Source organism: Thalassophryne amazonica, chromosome 15, assembly GCF_902500255.1.
Source record: "Thalassophryne amazonica chromosome 15, fThaAma1.1, whole genome shotgun sequence".
NCBI lineage: Eukaryota > Metazoa > Chordata > Actinopteri > Batrachoidiformes > Batrachoididae > Thalassophryne > Thalassophryne amazonica.
In genome coordinates this window covers 5,227,141-5,244,045 of record NC_047117.1, presented here as the reverse complement: position 1 = coordinate 5,244,045, position 16,905 = coordinate 5,227,141, and the positions used below count along the sequence as shown (strand labels likewise).

Below are 16,905 nucleotides of genomic sequence, written 5' to 3'. Positions count from 1 at the left end.
GGACTCTATTGTTGCTGAACTTTATCCTGCCAGACTCTACAGTTGCTTCTGAACTTTATCCCGCTGGACTCCATTGTTGCTGCTGAGCTTTATTATTCCAGGACTGCTTTAATTAATTAGTGCAAAGTGCCACGAAGGAAAGGCAGAGGTAAAACTTATTCTCCTGCTCCTTCTTCACATGCTTCCAGTGATAGAGATGTGGAATCATCTGCACCACCATCTGAACATGATGCAGCTGGCTGTGCTTCAAAACCACTGAAGAAGAAGAGGCAGCCCAAGCTTCCACCCTTTAAAGTTTTGTCTGACAAGGATAGGGTGGATATTATGGAGTGGTTTCAGCAACATCCCATGCTCTATGACAAAGCATGTGAAGACTACAATAACAAGGAAGCCAAGAAGCAGCTCTATCAGGACAAGGCCAGGGAGTTGGGCATAGAGGGCACAGGTGATGAACCAGGCCAGCGTCTACAGACATGGGTCAAAACTCAACGAGATAAAGTAGGCAGACTAATGAAGATGTCCAAAGGAGTGTCAGGAAGTGGAACTGTCAAGATGACAGCAATGAACGGTCGGTTCCTCAAACGCTTTGGCTGGATCCATCAATACCGAAATGTCAAGAACATCAGAGCCCCCAGTGTTGTTGGGTTGGTAAGTACATGACATTTTTCTACTTTGACTATTTTCTTATCTCCTTTTTGTTATAGCATTAAAATTTAGTAATAGAAATTTTGACACCAATTTAATATCCCAGAACAGTCTGTTCCTCAAACGCTTGGGTTGGATCCATCAATGCCGAAATGTCAAGAATGTCAGAATCCCCAGTGTTGCTAGATTGGTAAGTACATGACATTCTTCTACTTTGGCTTTTTTTGTATCTCCCTTTGTTATAGCATTAAACATTAGTAATAGAAATTTTTACACCAACGTAATATCCCATCTCATTATTCCATTATTTCCTCCTCTTGCCAAGGTTCATGTGAATGTTTTTCAAAAATACTAAAAAACACTACACTTCTTCCACTTATCCTTGACTGAGCAAGGACCAGTCATAAATTTCCTCAAATTATATTAAAAAACACTCGTCATAAGGGCACAATTGACAATGAGCCAACAGTTGTCTTTTGTACATTACGTCTTGTATTTACTGTCATTATAACCGAATGCCATGTCTTGCTTTTATACCTGACACAGAAACGAACAATCGGTACATCAGGAGGGAAAGAAGAATATGATGAGGCATCAGATCAGGCTGAGGTAAACTATTTCTGCATTTTAAACGTGAACACCCAACGTTTTTGTATCCATGTCACTCATTGCTCCTGTTCGTGTCTTTTCAGGTGTCAAGGCGGCTCAGTTCCACCAGGGCCACCATAACCGACGCTACAAACGTGGAAAAGGATTGCAAGAGTCAAAGGATGTTTGCAGAGTTGATTTTTCATGAAACTAGCAAGATGAATGAGGAGGTGTGGAATGCGTACTATCTAGCGGCAACACAGCAGCTTCATCACTTCAGAAGTCTCCAGATCAAGAGGAATCGAGAACGGCAGCAAACCCAGCAGCAGTTCCAGCCTTCTCTACAATACTTCCATCCTCCTCCATAACACTTCCAGCCTCCACAATATCACCAGTTTGAAAAAGTAAAGTCCCAAGGTTTCACCCTCACACTACTTTTCCTTCTTGCAATAGCTTGCTTCCTTCTGTGTTCTTGTTCTTCTTTCAAGCATTCAGATTCTGCCACATAATTAATTGATGCTTTCAGCACATCCAGATGCTGGATAATTGCAGCTTTTTTTCCAATGACTTAAAAACCTCATGATCCTCTTCTGCTTGCGTTATTACAACAGTCCACTGTAATTCCAAGAGCAGCGACGTGTTCTGGACAGAAGTGGATTGACAGGCAGAAAACTAGGTTTATATAGCAGCATGGGCTACATATGTGGCAGTAAGTAACTGGAAGCAACCCTAGGAATGCAACTATACGCCAGCCTATGCAGGGACTACGCCAAATCTGGGCATACCAACATTATTTTCCTGCATACTTGATACGCAGCACAGTGCAACTGTATGCAAACTCTGTGAAAGCAGCTTTACCACTGTCGTCTGTGTGCTTGCTCTAGGGGTTGGTAAGGTTGGACCTTACTCCTGTGAAGCACCTTGAGGTACTTTTGTTGTGATTTGGTGCTCTATAAATGAAATAAATTGAAATCTGATTGATCTTTGCTCCTGACCACAGAATATAAAACATGACAACTATGGGAGGAGCTTTACTGTATAAATCTCTCCCCAGACAGACAGTTCTTTGTCAGAGGCAATAGACTGCTTTCATATGTTGTTGCTTCTGAACGTCTGTACAGAGTTTCTGTTTTAATAAAGCTTCCTAATTTCCAACATGTGGTCATTTCAGATTTTCCACCACACTGTTCTGAATGTGGGGGGAAAATTTTGCAAAGGGAGGTTATTTGAAGAAGCATATGACTATCCATTAGTGGAGGGAATCTCTAGGCATCGCACAAATTAATGCAATTTCAAATTAGAGGGTTGGTTCAGTGGGAGAGGTAAAGCTGGAGAAGGTGCACATGGAGCACCAGGTGTCACTGTTGAGCCTTCTGGAGGTGTTGGTGGTGTGGTCCTGAGGAAGGAGGCTGCCCACCACATCATCATAAAGAAACATTTACCTCTGTGCCAGTCAAAGAGTGACTGCCAAGTACAATCTGGATTTGTAAAATCAAGTGATCTTGATTGACATGGGTACTGTGAGCGCTGGGGGAGTGGGGACAGAATTGCTTAAGGTTTTCCTAGTGAATACTGGGTTTTATCAGATATTTTTTAAAATGTGCAACAGGTCTTTCTTTCAGTTATTGTTTTACAAAACTCTTGATTTTGTGTGTGTGTGTGTGTATATATATACACACACACACACACACAAAGATGGAAATATGCTTTCATGTACAGAATTGTATTCTGCAGAATACTAATGGTATTAGTTTTGACACACAGACCTCGCGTTCTTAAATGTGTACATTTTCTTCTTAGTATCTTTTCAATTTCACTGTAAAATGGATAACATTGTGCCATGCTCGAATTACCAGTGATGAACAACTAATCTCATAATCCTTTCATTAGGTGTAAAATTCAGAATTAAATTTAATATTTGCTGCAGCTGATGTACTGCGTAAAATGAAAGGCATCAGAGGCCTGATGTAAATCCTGCGTGCTCCTCACACTGGGATAAATGGTAAATGGACTGCATTTATATAACAATTTTCCATCTGCATCAGAAGCTCAAAGTGCTTTACAGATAATGCCTCACATTCACCCTGATGTCAGAGTGCTGCCATACAAGGCACTCACTACACCCCGGGAGCAATAGGGGATTAAAGACCTTGCCCAAGGGCCCTTGGTGATTTTCCAGTCAGGCTGGGATTTGAACTGAGGATCTTCTGGTCTCAAGCCCAATGCCTTAACCACGAGACCATCGCTTCCCCAAATCCCCCTATATCAATGTGTGATAACTCATGCCAGTGACGCATACAAGCTTTTGAGTGTGCAGTGTTTTGATTCCAAAGCCTTGTGATGATGGTTTTGATTAGGTCATTTGACTTCCTACAACAAAAATATAAACGCAACACTTTTGGTTTTGCTCCCATACACAATACACAATATCACCATTTCCCTCAAATAATGTTCACAAACCAGTCTAAATCTGTGATAGTGAACACTTCTCCTTTGCTGAGATAATCCATCCCACCTCACAGGTGAGCCATATCAAGATGCTGATTAGACACCATGATTAGTGCACAGGTGTGCCTTAGACTGTCCACAATAAAAGGCCACTCTGAAAGGTGCAGTTTTATCACACAGCACAATGCCACAGATGTCGCAAGATTTGAGGGAGCATGCAGTTGGCATGCTGACGGCAGGAATGTCAACCAGAGCTGTTGCTCGTGTATTGAATGATCATTTCTCTACCATAAGCCGTCTCCAAAGGTGTTTCAGAGAATGTGGCAGTACATCCAACCAGCCTCACAACCGCAGACCACGTGTAACCACACCAGCCCAGGACCTCCACATCCAGCATGTTCACCTCCAAGATCGTCTGAGACCAGCCACTCGGACAGCTGCTGAAACAATCGGTTTGTATAACCAAAGAATTTCTGCACAAACTGTCAGAAACCGTCTCAGGGAAGCTCATCTGCATGCTCGTCGTCCTCATCAGGGTCTCGACCTGACTCCAGTTCGTCGCCGTAACCGACTTGAGTGGGCAAATGCTCACATTCGCTGGAGTTTGGCACGTTGGAGAGGTGTTCTCTTCGTGGATCATGCGAAGGAGATGTGTTCCACTGCATGAGGCAGATGGTGGTCACACCAGATACTGACTGGTATCCCCCCCCCCAATAAAACAAAACTGCTCCTTTCAGAGTGGCCTTTTATTGTGGGCAGTCTAAGGCACACCTGTGCACTAATCATGGTGTCTAATCAGCATCTTGATATGGCATACCTGTGAGGTGGGATGGATTATCTCAGCAAAGGAGAAGTGCTCACTATCACAGATTTAGACTGGTTTGTGAACAATATTTGAGGGAAATGGTGATATTGTGTATGTGGAAAAAGTTTTAGATCTTTGAGTTCATCTCATACAAAATGGGAGCAAAACCAAAAGTGTTGCGTTTATATTTTTGTTGATTATACAACAAAAATTGTCCAATTTCCAATTATACAGTATAATAAATATAAGGCTAACCCATGGATAACAAAGTCTTCAAAAGGCTTGTAAGAAGAAAAATATGCTATACAGAGAATTTATTAAAAGTAAATCGAGAGGCAGAGATTAAATATAAGGACTATAAAAATAAACGAACAACTATTATGCGGAACTGTTAAAAATCCTACTTTGAAAAAATACTAAACGATAATATCAATCAATCAATTTTTTATATAGCGCCAAATCACAACAAACAGTTGCCCCAAGGCGCTTTATATTGTAAGGCAAGGCCATACAATAATTATGTAAAACCCCAATGGTCAAAACGACCCCCTGTGAGCAAGCACTTGGCTACAGTGGGAAGGAAAAACTCCCTTTTAACAGGAAGAAACCTCCAGCAGAACCAGGCTCAGGGAGGGTCAGTCTTCTGCTGGGACTGGCTGGGGCTGAGGGAGAGAACCAGGAAAAAGACATGCTGTGGAGGGGAGCAGAGATCGATCACTAATGATTAAATGCAGAATGGTGCATACAGAGCAAAAAGAGAAAGAAACAGTGCATCATGGGAACCCCCCAGCAGTCTACGTCTATAGCAGCATAACTAAGGGATGGTTCAGGGTCACCTGATCCAGCCCTAACTATAAGCTTTAGCAAAAAGGAAAGTTTTAAGCCTAATCTTAAAAGTAGAGAGGGTGTCTGTCTCCCTGATCTGAATTGGGAGCTGGTTCCACAGGAGAGGAGCCTGAAAGCTGAAGGCTCTGCCTCCCATTCTACTCTTACAAACCCTAGGAACTACAAGTAAGCCTGCAGTCTGAGAGCGAAGCGCTCTATTGGGGTGATATGGTACTACGAGGTCCCTAAGATAAGATGGGACCTGATTATTCAAAACCTTATAAGTAAGAAGAAGAATTTTAAATTCTATTCTAGAATTAACAGGAAGCCAATGAAGAGAGGCCAACACGGGTGAGATATGCTCTCTCCTTCTAGTCCCCGTCAGTACTCTAGCTGCAGCATTTTGAATTAACTGAAGGCTTTTTAGGGAACTTTTAGGACAACCTGATAATAATGAATTACAATAGTCCAGCCTAGAGGAAATAAATGCATGAATTAGTTTTTCAGCATCACTCTGAGACAAGACCTTTCTGATTTTAGAGATATTGCGTAAATGCAAAAAAGCAGTCCTACATATTTATTTAATATGCACTTTGAATGACATATCCTGATCAAAAATGACTCCAAGATTTCTCACAGTATTACTAGAGGTCAGGGTAATGCCATCCAGAGTAAGGATCTGGTTAGACACCATGTTTCTAAGGTTTGTGGGGCCAAGTACAATAACTTCAGTTTTATCTGAGTTTAAAAGCAGCAAATTAGAGGTCATCCATGTCTTTATGTCTGTAAGACAATCCTGCAGTTTAGCTAATTGGTGTGTGTCCTCTGGCTTCATGGATAGATAAAGCTGGGTATCATCTGCGTAACAATGAAAATTTAAGCAATACCGCCTAATAATACTGCCTAAGGGAAGCATGTATAAAGTGAATAAAATTGGTCCTAGCACAGAACCTTGTGGAACTCCATAATTAACTTTAGTCTGTGAAGAAGATTCCCCATTTACATGAACAAATTGTAATCTATTAGATAAATATGATTCAAACCACCGCAGCGCAGTGCCTTTAATACCTATGGCATGCTCTAATCTCTGTAATAAAATTTTATGGTCAACAGTATCAAAAGCAGCACTGAGGTCTAACAGAACAAGCACAGAGATGAGTCCACTGTCCGAGGCCATAAGAAGATCATTTGTAACCTTCACTAATGCTGTTTCTGTACTATGATGAATTCTAAAACCTGACTGAAACTCTTCAAATAGACCATTCCTCTGCAGATGATCAGTTAGCTGTTTTACAACTACCCTTTCAAGAATTTTTGAGAGAAAAGGAAGGTTGGAGATTGGCCTATAATTAGCTAAGATAGCTGGGTCAAGTGATGGCTTTTTAAGTAATGGTTTAATTACTGCCACCTTAAAAGCCTGTGGTACATAGCCAACTAACAAAGATAGATTGATCATATTTAAGATCGAAGCATTAAATAATGGTAGGGCTTCCTTGAGCAGCCTGGTAGGAATGGGGTCTAATAAACATGTTGATGGTTTGGATGAAGTAACTAATGAAAATAACTCAGACAGAACAATCGGAGAGAAAGAGTCTAACCAAATACCGGCATCACTGAAAGCAGCCAAAGATAACGATACGTCTTTGGGATGGTTGAGTAATTTTTTCTCTAATAGTTAAAATTTTGTTAGCAAAGAAAGTCATGAAGTCATTACTAGTTAAAGTTAATGGAATACTCAGCTCAATAGAGCTCTGACTCTTTGTCAGCCTGGCTACAGTGCTGAAAAGAAACCTGGGGTTGTTCTTGTTTTCTTCAATTAGTGATGAGTAGAAAGATGTCCTAGGTTTACGGAGGGCTTTTTTATAGAGCAACAGACTCTTTTTCCAGGCTAAGTGAAGATCTTCTAAATTAGTGAGACGCCATTTCCTCTCCAACTTACGGGTTATCTGCTTTAAGCTACGAGTTTGTGAGTTATACCACGGAGTCAGACACTTCTGATTTAAAGCTCTCTTTTTCAGAGGAGCTACAGCATCCAAAGTTGTCTTCAATGAGGATGTAAAACTATTGACGAGATACTCTATCTCCCTTACAGAGTTTAGGTAGCTACTCTGCACTGTGTTGGTATATGGCATTAGAGAACATAAAGAAGGAATCATATCCTTAAACCTAGTTACAGCGCTTTCTGAAAGACTTCTAGTGTAATGAAACTTATTCCCCACTGCTGGGTAGTCCATCAGAGTAAATGTAAATGTTATTAAGAAATGATCAGACAGAAGGGAGTTTTCAGGGAATACTGTTAAGTCTTCTATTTCCATACCATAAGTCAGAACAAGATCTAAGATATGATTAAAGTGGTGGGTGGACTCATTTACTTTTTGAGCAAAGCCAATAGAGTCTAATAATAGATTAAATGCAGTGTTGAGGCTGTCATTCTCAGCATCTGTGTGGATGTTAAAATCGCCCACTATAATTATCTTATCTGAGCTAAGCACTAAGTCAGACAAAAGGTCTGAAAATTCACAGAGAAACTCACAGTAACGACCAGGTGGACGATAGATAATAACAAATAAAACTGGTTTTTGGGACTTCCAATTTGGATGGACAAGACTAAGAGACAAGCTTTCAAATGAATTAAAGCTCTGTCTGGGTTTTTGATTAATTAATAAGCTGGAATGGAAGATTGCTGCTAATCCTCTGCCCCGGCCCGTGCTACGAGCATTCTGACAGTTAGTGTGACTCGGGGGTGTTGACTCATTTAAACTAACATATTCATCCTGCTGTAACCAGGTTTCTGTAAGGCAGAATAAATCAATATGTTGATCAATTATTATATCATTTACTAACAGGGACTTAGAAGAGAGAGACCTAATGTTTAACAGACCACATTTAACTGTTTTAGTCTGTGGTGCAGTTGAAGGTGCTATATTATTTTTTCTTTTTGAATTTTTATGCTTAAAATAGATTTTTGCTGGTTATTGGTAGTCTGGGAGCAGGCACCGTCTCTACGGGGATGGCAGGGGGAGAGAAGCTGCAGAGAGGTGTGTAAGACTACAACTCTGCTTCCTGGTCCCAACCCTGGATAGTCACGGTTTGGAGGATTTAAGAAAATTGGCCAGATTTCTAGAAATGAGAGCTGCTCCATCCAAAGTGGGATGGATGCCGTCTCTCCTAACAAGACCAGGTTTTCCCCAGAAGCTTTGCCAATTATCTATGAAGCCCACCTCATTTTTTGGACACCACTCAGACAGCCAGCAATTCAAGGAGAACATGCGGCTAAACATGTCACTCCCGGTCCGATTGGGGAGGGGCCCAGAGAAAACTACAGAGTCCGACATTGTTTTTGCAAAGTTACACACCGATTTAATGTTAATTTTAGTGACCTCCGATTGGCGTAACCGGGTGTCATTACTGTCGACGTGAATTACAATCTTACCAAATTTACGCTTAGCCTTAGCCAGCAGTTTCAAATTTCCTTCAATGTCGCCTGCTCTGGCCCCCGGAAGACAATTGACTATGGTTGCTGGTGTCGCTAACTTCACATTTCTCAAAACAGAGTCGCCAATAACCAGAGTTTGATCCTCGGCGGGTGTGTCGTCGAGTGGGGAAAAACGGTTAGAGATGTGAACGGGTTGGCGGTGTACACGGGACTTCTGTTTAGGGCTACGCTTCCTCCTCACAGTCACCCAGTCGGCCTGCTTTCCCGGCTGCTCGGGATCTGCCAGGGGGGAACTAACGGCGGCTAAGCTACCTTGGTCCGCACCGACTACAGGGGCCTGGCTAGCTGTAGAATTTTCCACGGTGCGGAGCCGAGTCTCCAATTCGCCCAGCCTGGCCTCCAAAGCTACGAATAAGCTACACTTATTACAAGTACCATTACTGCTAAAGGAGGCCGAGGAATAACTAAACATTTCACACCCAGAGCAGAAAAGTGCGGGAGAGACGGGAGAAGCCGCCATGCTAAATCGGCTAAGAGCTAGTAGCTACGCTAAGCTAGCGGATTCCTAAAAACACGCAAAGTGAATAATGTGTAAATAATTTAGAGGTGATTCAGCAGAAGGAGTGCTTTAGTTAAGGCACGTAAAGATTACACTGGGAAACAAATCGTAATCTAGATAACTAGATCAATCTAACTGCGCAGATTAAACAGCTAACAGATACAGAAAAACACCGCTGTGCTCCGGAACAGGAAGTGATACAATACCGCAGTGAGAGCCAACCACCAGTAGAGGCAAGCAAGAGAGACTCCTATGAGACTCTCCTAAGGAAACATGGAAAATACTGAATAGTATTATAGCAAATAAACCCAGCTAATGTTGGGGCAGATCTGGCAGCTTAAATTCCACACAGCCCATAGGAAAATCCGCAATTAATCACCAGAAATCCGCACACAATGTTTCTTGGCTCAGTAGATGGAAGGGAAATTATTAATGTAAAAGTAAAAAGTCAGCAGATCATAATGAGGTACATATGTCCTTACCAAAGCAAATAATTACTGAAATCGCAAAACCATTATCATATATTTTTAATAAATTATTTCAAACTGGAATTGTTCCTAAAGGTATGAAAGTGGCAAAAGTGATACCTTTATTTAAATCTGGTTGCAAGCATCTTTTTATGAACTACAGGCCTGTGTCTCTATTGTCAGAATTTTCTAAGATATTGGTAAAACTTTACAACAGCAGACTGGCTAAATTTATAGAACACAACTTGCTTCATGAAAGTCAATACGGTTTTAGAGCGAAAATGTCCATTGCACTTGCTCGATTCAGTAGAAGAGATCAATAAACATGTGGACCAAAGGGAAATACTATTAGGTTTAATTATTGACCTAAGAAAGGCTTTTGACACAATTGATCACAATATATTATTTCAAAAGATGGAACTGTATGGATCAGAGGGGTGGCCCTGAGTTGGATTAAAACTTACTTACAAAACTGGAAGCACTTTGTTAAACTCGGGGACTATTGTTCTTCATCCATCCATCCATCCATTTTCTTCCGCTTTATCCGGAGTCGGGTCGCGGGGGCAGCAGCTCAAGCAAAGCTGCCCAGACCTCCCCATCCACACACACCTCCCCCAGCTCCTCCGGGGGAACCCCAAGGTGTTCCCAAGCCAGCCGAGAGACGTAGTCCCTCCAGCGTGTCCTGGGTCTTCCCCGGGGCCTCCTCCCAGTGGGACGTGCCCGGAACACCTCTCCAGCGAGGCGTCCAGGGGGCACCCGGAAAAGATGCCCGAGCCACCTCAACTGACTCCTTTCGACGTGGAGGAGCAGCGGCTCGACTCTGAGCCGCTGCATGTTGTTCTTCATGTCTGGACATAATTTGTGGGCTTCCACAAGGTTCTGTGTTGGGACCAAAATTATTTATTTTATATATCTGGGTGATTCTTTAACTACGGGCACTATTGGCCTTGTAAATGTAATTTCCACCACACCATTGCCTTACAATATAAAGGGCCTTGGGGCAACTGTTTGTTGTGATTTGGTGCTATATACATGTGCTCTGATGTCACAGTTTATCTCCATAGAAACTACCCAAACAATCTTTCATACAAACTGTTTAAAGGGACATTACAGTGTTGTGGTGGAAATTACGGCAATAGTGTGGGACAACTACATTTTGTTTAAAAAAAATCACAACAGTTGTATGACATTGAATACCCCAATTATGTTTTGATTATTTTACTGATATTTTATTCAGAGATATTTTAAAACATTAGAAAAAACGTTTCTTTACCATTCATTTTTATCATTGAAGATCAAAAGTCTGGGTGTGGGACAAGCACAGAATGGCAATATTTGCATATAATGATGCTGAAAAAAGGTGACAAAGTCATCATAGACTACTAGAACAAATTTCTTAACACACTTTCATTGTAAAGATAACTATAAAAGTGTGAAATTTCCCCTTTTTTCTGTTTTTCATACAATATGATCAAAGGACATAAGTGCCCGTAGTCTAAGAATCACCCATCAATGAGTTATGTAAAGTTTCGGATCTGTTTAAAGCAGTTCTTTGCAGATGACACAAACCTGTTTTGCACAGGAGAAAATCTGCAACAATTATCTGATTTAGGAACTGAAATGATAAAGTTAAAGAGATGGTTTGATATTAACAAATTATCATTAAATTTGTCTAAAACTAAATTGTTATTTGGAAATTATAAAAGGGATATACGAATGCAGTTAAATATACAAGGGGTAAATATAGAACATGTCAAAGAGAATAAGAATTTTTTACTGAGAGAGAGATGGAAAATATAATTTACAGAGCTAGTATCATTTTAAAATTGCTGGTGCTAGGACGACCAGGAAAGGTTTCTGTGTCTCCATGTGTGGTCCTAGAATATGGAATAACCTGATGGAGGAACTCAAATGATGTCCAAATATCAGTTTAAAAATCAGTATAAAGGCATGATGTTTTCAACATATGTACAGTAGTGTTCAGAATAATAGTAGTGCTATGTGACTAAAAAGATTAATCCAGGTTTTGAGTATATTTCTTATTGTTACATGGGAAACAAGGTTCCAGTAGATTCAGTAGATTCTCACAAATCCACCAAGACCAAGCATTCATGATATGCACACTCTTAAGGCTATGAAATTGGGCTATTAGTAAAAAAAAAAAAAGTAGAAAAGGGTGTGTTCACAATAATAGTAACATCTGCTGTTGACTCTACAAACTCAAAACTATTATGTTCAAACTGCTTTTTTAGCAATCCTGTGAATCACTAAACTAGTATTTAGTTGTATAACCACAGTTTTTCATGATTTCTTCACATCTGCAAGGCATTAATTTTGTTAGTTTGGAACCATGATTTTGCTTGTTTACTAGTGTGCTTGGCGTGTCTGTCTTGTTGAAACACCCATTTCAAGGGCATGTCCTCTTCAGCATAAGGCAGCATGACCTCTTCAAGTATTCTGACATATCCAAACTGATCCATGATACCTGGTATGTGATATATAGGCCCAACACCATGGTAGGAGAAAAATGCCCATATCATGATGCTTGCACCACCATGCTTCACTGTCTTCACTGTGAACTGTGTCTTGAATTGAGAGTTTGGGGGTCGTCTCACAAACTGTCTGCGGCCCTTGGACCCAAAAAGAACAATTTTACTCTCATCAGTCCACAAATATATATCTCCATTTCTCGTTAGGCCAGTTGATGTGTTCTTTGGCAAATTGTAACCTCTTCTGAACATGTCTTTTATTTAACAGAGGGACTGTACGGGAGAGTCTTGAAAATAAATTAGCTTCACACAGTCATCTTCTAACTGTCACAGCACTTACAGGTAACTCCAGACTGTCTTTGATCATCCTGGAGCTGATCAATGGGTGAGCCTTTGTCATTCTGGTTATTCTATCCATTTTGATGGTTGTTTTCCATTTTCTTCCACGTGTCTCTGGTTTTCTCGTCCATTTTAAAGCATTGGAGATCATTGTAGATGAACAGCCTATACTTTTTTGCACCTGCGTATAAGTTTTCCCCTCTCCAATCAACTTTTTAATCAAACTACACTGTTCTTCTGAACAATGTCTTGAACGTCCCATTTTCCTCAGGCTTTCAAAGAGAAAAGCATGTTCAACAGGTGCTGGCTTCATCCTTAAATAGGGGACACCTGATTCACACCTGTTTGTTCCACAAAATTGACAAACTCACTGACTAAATGCCACACTACTATTATTGTGAACACCCCCTTTTCTACTTTTTTTTTTTTACTAATAGCCCAATTTCATAGCCTTAAGAGTGTGCATATCATGAATGCTTGGTCTTGTTGGATTTGTGAGAATCTACTGGATCTACTGGTACCTTGTTTCCCATGTAACAATAAGGAATATACTCAAAACCTGGATTAATCTTTTTAGTGTATATATATGTGTGTATATGTATGTATGTATATGTATATCATCTGCAGAGGAATGGTCTATTTGAAGAGTTTCAGTCAGGTTTTAGAATTCATCCTAGTACAGAAACAGCATTAGTGAAGGTTACAAATGATCTTCTTATGGCCTCAGACAGTGGACTCATCTCTGTGCTTGTCCTGGTAGACATCAGTGCTGCTTTTGATACTGTTGACCATAAAATTTTATTACAGAGATTAGAGCATGCCATAGGTATTAAAGGCACTGCGCTGCGGTGGTTTGAATCATATTTATCTAATAGATTACAATTTGTTCATGTAAATGGGGAGTCTTCTTCACAGACTGTTAATTATGGAGTTCCACAAGGTTCTGTGCTAGGACCAATTTTATTCACTTTATACATGCTTCCCTTAGGCAGTATTATTAGACAGCATTGCTTAAATTTTCATTGTTACGCAGATGATACCCAGCTTTATCTATCAATGAAGCCAGAGGACACACACCAATTAGCTAAACTGCAGGATTGTCTTACAGACATAAAGACATGGATGACCTCTAATTTTCTGCTTTTAAACTCAGATAAAACTGAAGTTATTGTACTTGGCCCCACAAATCTTAAAATATGGTGTCTAACCAGATCCTTACTCTGGATGGCATTACCCTGACCTCTAGTAATACTGTGAGAAATCTTGGAGTCATTTTTGATCAGGATATGTCATTCAATGCGCATATTAAACAAATATGTAGGACTGCCTTTTTGCATTTGCGCAATATCTCTAAAATTAGAAAGGTCTTGTCTCAGAGTGATGCTGAAAAACTAATTCATGCATTTATTTCCTCTAGGCTGGACTATTGTAATTCATTATTATCAGGTTGTCCTAAAAGTTCCCTGAAAAGCCTTCAGTTAATTCAAAATGCTGCAGCTAGAGTACTGACAGGGACTAGAAGGAGAGAGCATATCTCACCCATATTGGCCTCTCTTCATTGGCTTCCTGTTAATTCTAGAATAGAATTTAAAATTCTTCTTCTTACTTATAAGGTTTTGAATGATCAAGTCCCATCTTATCTTAGGGACCTCATAGTACCATATCACCTCAATAGAGTGCTTCGCTCTCAGACTGCAGGCTTACTTGTAGTTCCTAGGGTTTGTAAGAGTAGAATGGGAGGCAGAGCCTTCAGCTTTCAGGCTCCTCTCCTGTGGAACCAGCTCCCAATTTGGATCAGGGAGACAGACACCCTCTCTACTTTTAAGATTAGGCTTAAAACTTTCCTTTTTGCTAAAGCTTATAGTTAGGGCTGGATCAGGTGACCCTGAACCATCCCTTAGTTATGCTGCTACAGACTTAGACTGCTGGGGGGTTCCCATGATGCACTGTTTCTTTCTCTTTTTGCTCTGTATGCACCATTCTGCATTTAATCATTAGTGATTGATCTCTGCTCTCTTCCACAGCATGTCTTTTCCCTGATTCTCTCCCCTCAGTCCCAGCAGAAGACTGCCCCTCCCTGAGCCTGGTTCTGCTGGAGGTTTCTTCCTGTTAAAAGGGAGTTTTTCCTTCCCACTGTCGCCAAGTGCTTGCTCACAGGGGGTCGTTTTGACCGTTGGGGTTTTTCCGTAATTATTGTATGGCTTTTGCCTTACAATATAAAGCGCCTTGGAGCAACTGTTTGTTGTGATTTGGCGCTATATAAATAAAATTGATTTGATTTGATTTATATATTTGTGTATATATATATATATATGTATGTATGTATATGTGTGTGTGTCAGCAAAAAAGGATTATATATGAAACCCCCAAGAAAACATAAAGCTGATGATGATGGCCAGCAGCAAAAAAAGAACAAACAAAAAAACACACACACACAAAAAGGTTGGGGTTATGTTGCTCCTAAATGCATAAAAACAATATCTAATTTAAAAAAAAAAAATTATTTAAAAAACGGTTATCGAGGCGACATTTTATACACAAAAACACACATACACACTCGTTTCTCACGACACTGCAATGGACTTAACAAAAACTAAACCTCTTAAAATCATCACGTGAACTGAGGTAGAACTTTCACTATCACTCAAAAACTAAATATCACAGCAAAAAAATAACAAAAAAAGATTGGGGTTATGTTGCTCCTAAATGCATAAAACAATATGTATCTAATAAAAAAAAAAGAAAAACGATAAAAAAAAAAAAAAAAGGGTTATATAGGTGACATTTTATACACACACACACACACACCCAGTTTGACAGGTCTTGTTTTTCCTCCTGCTGGGTGTCATGTCACCCTCCTCACCAGCACGAGTGCTAGTGGGGAGCCGGTTTAGACGCCGGCTACCCGTCCATGCGGCAGGTTGTACTGGGTTACAGTGTTACCAGTAGCAGGATCAGTGCTGACCCTGACCTGACCTTTACAATGTGAAAACACTTTGTTTTGTCCACAGACCAGCATACATTAATACTTGTGAAACCTCTCACTCGTTTCTCACAACACTGCAATGGAAAATATAAACTTACAAAAAGTAAACCTCTTAAAATCCTCACGTGAACTGAGGTAGAACTTTCACAACAGGTACGAAAAATTAACAGGCATTCATCTTCCAGTGATCGGGTTATGAGGGTGGTCCCTGCATCACCCTATCACTCAAAAACTAAGTATCACAGCAAAAAACAAAACAAACAAACAAAAAAAAAAAAGCAAATAAAAAGGTTGCAAAAAACAATGTGTATCTAATTTAAAAAAATATCACCAGCAACAGGAATTCATCTTCCAATGATCGGGTTATGCAGGGACCACCCTCTGATGGTCCCTGTATCACCCGATCACTCAAAAACTAAATATCACAGCAAAAAAATAACAAAAAAAGGTTGGGGATATGTTGCTCCTAAATGCATAAAACAATATGTATCTAATTAAAAAAAAATGGTTTTAAAAAAGGGTTATATAGGTGACATTTTACATACACACACACACACCCAAAACCAACATAAAGCATGATGGCCGGTGTCTCTTAAGGAGTTCATTGGCCTTTGACAGGTCTTGTTTTTCCTCCTGCTGGGTGTCATGTCACCAGTGATGTCGGTAACGCATTACTTAGTAACGCGTTACTCTAATCTGACCACTTTTTTTAGTAACGAGTAGTCTAACACGTTAATCTTTCCAAATCAGTAATCAGATTAAAGTTACTTCTCCATGTCACTGTGCGTTACTATTATTTTTCATTGTGGGTCGACAGCAGCATTAAACTTGGTCCATGGGCAGGAGGTCGGGGTTCAACTGAACTGCCCACTTTCAGCGAGCTGTGAGCTTTTCATCCATGGTTTTTTGCAGCTGCTCGACTCGTCCTCACCTCTTAAAGCGCGGTGATCAACACACCTGCACTGAGCTTTACAAAGACATTTTTATACTTTTTTCCTCCTTTATTTAGAATTCTGAGCTGAGCCACTCTGTATCGTCTCGTTAAAAACAGCTGATCCTTCGCGACGTGTCAACAACTAACACTATTTTCCACTCAAATGTACCTAAACTCTCTTTCTGAGATGATGCGCCTTGGGGCAACTGTTTGTTGTGATTTGGCGCTATATAAGAAAAAAGTTGATTGATTGATTGATTGATGTAAAAACGCAATAAAACTTTACCTGTAAATCTGGTCCTGTTTTCTGCATAAATAAATGTTATCCATTCTTTGTGCTCAAACGCCAAAGCAGGGGCGAATCCAGATGGAATGGGGGTGTGG

The 16,905-nt window shown here is 40.3% G+C and overlaps 1 protein-coding gene across 3 annotated transcripts in view; it reads left to right on the top strand.

Moving 5' to 3' along the window:
* LOC117525947 (gastrula zinc finger protein XlCGF57.1-like) overlaps positions 1–16,905 on the top strand; it is a 106,291-nt gene that overhangs the window by 13,290 nt on the left and 76,096 nt on the right. The window contains exons 3-6 of one of the 3 annotated variants that reach the window (XM_034187923.1): positions 189–648; positions 752–835; positions 1,192–1,254; positions 1,338–1,637. The exons of the other annotated variants lie outside the window; for them this stretch is intronic. Of the exons in view, the coding sequence (XP_034043814.1) occupies positions 189–648; positions 752–835; positions 1,192–1,254; positions 1,338–1,601 (871 nt within the window). The 3' untranslated portion in view covers positions 1,602–1,637. The remainder of the gene's footprint in view (positions 1–188; positions 649–751; positions 836–1,191; positions 1,255–1,337; positions 1,638–16,905) is intronic. 3 annotated transcript variants of the gene reach the window in all.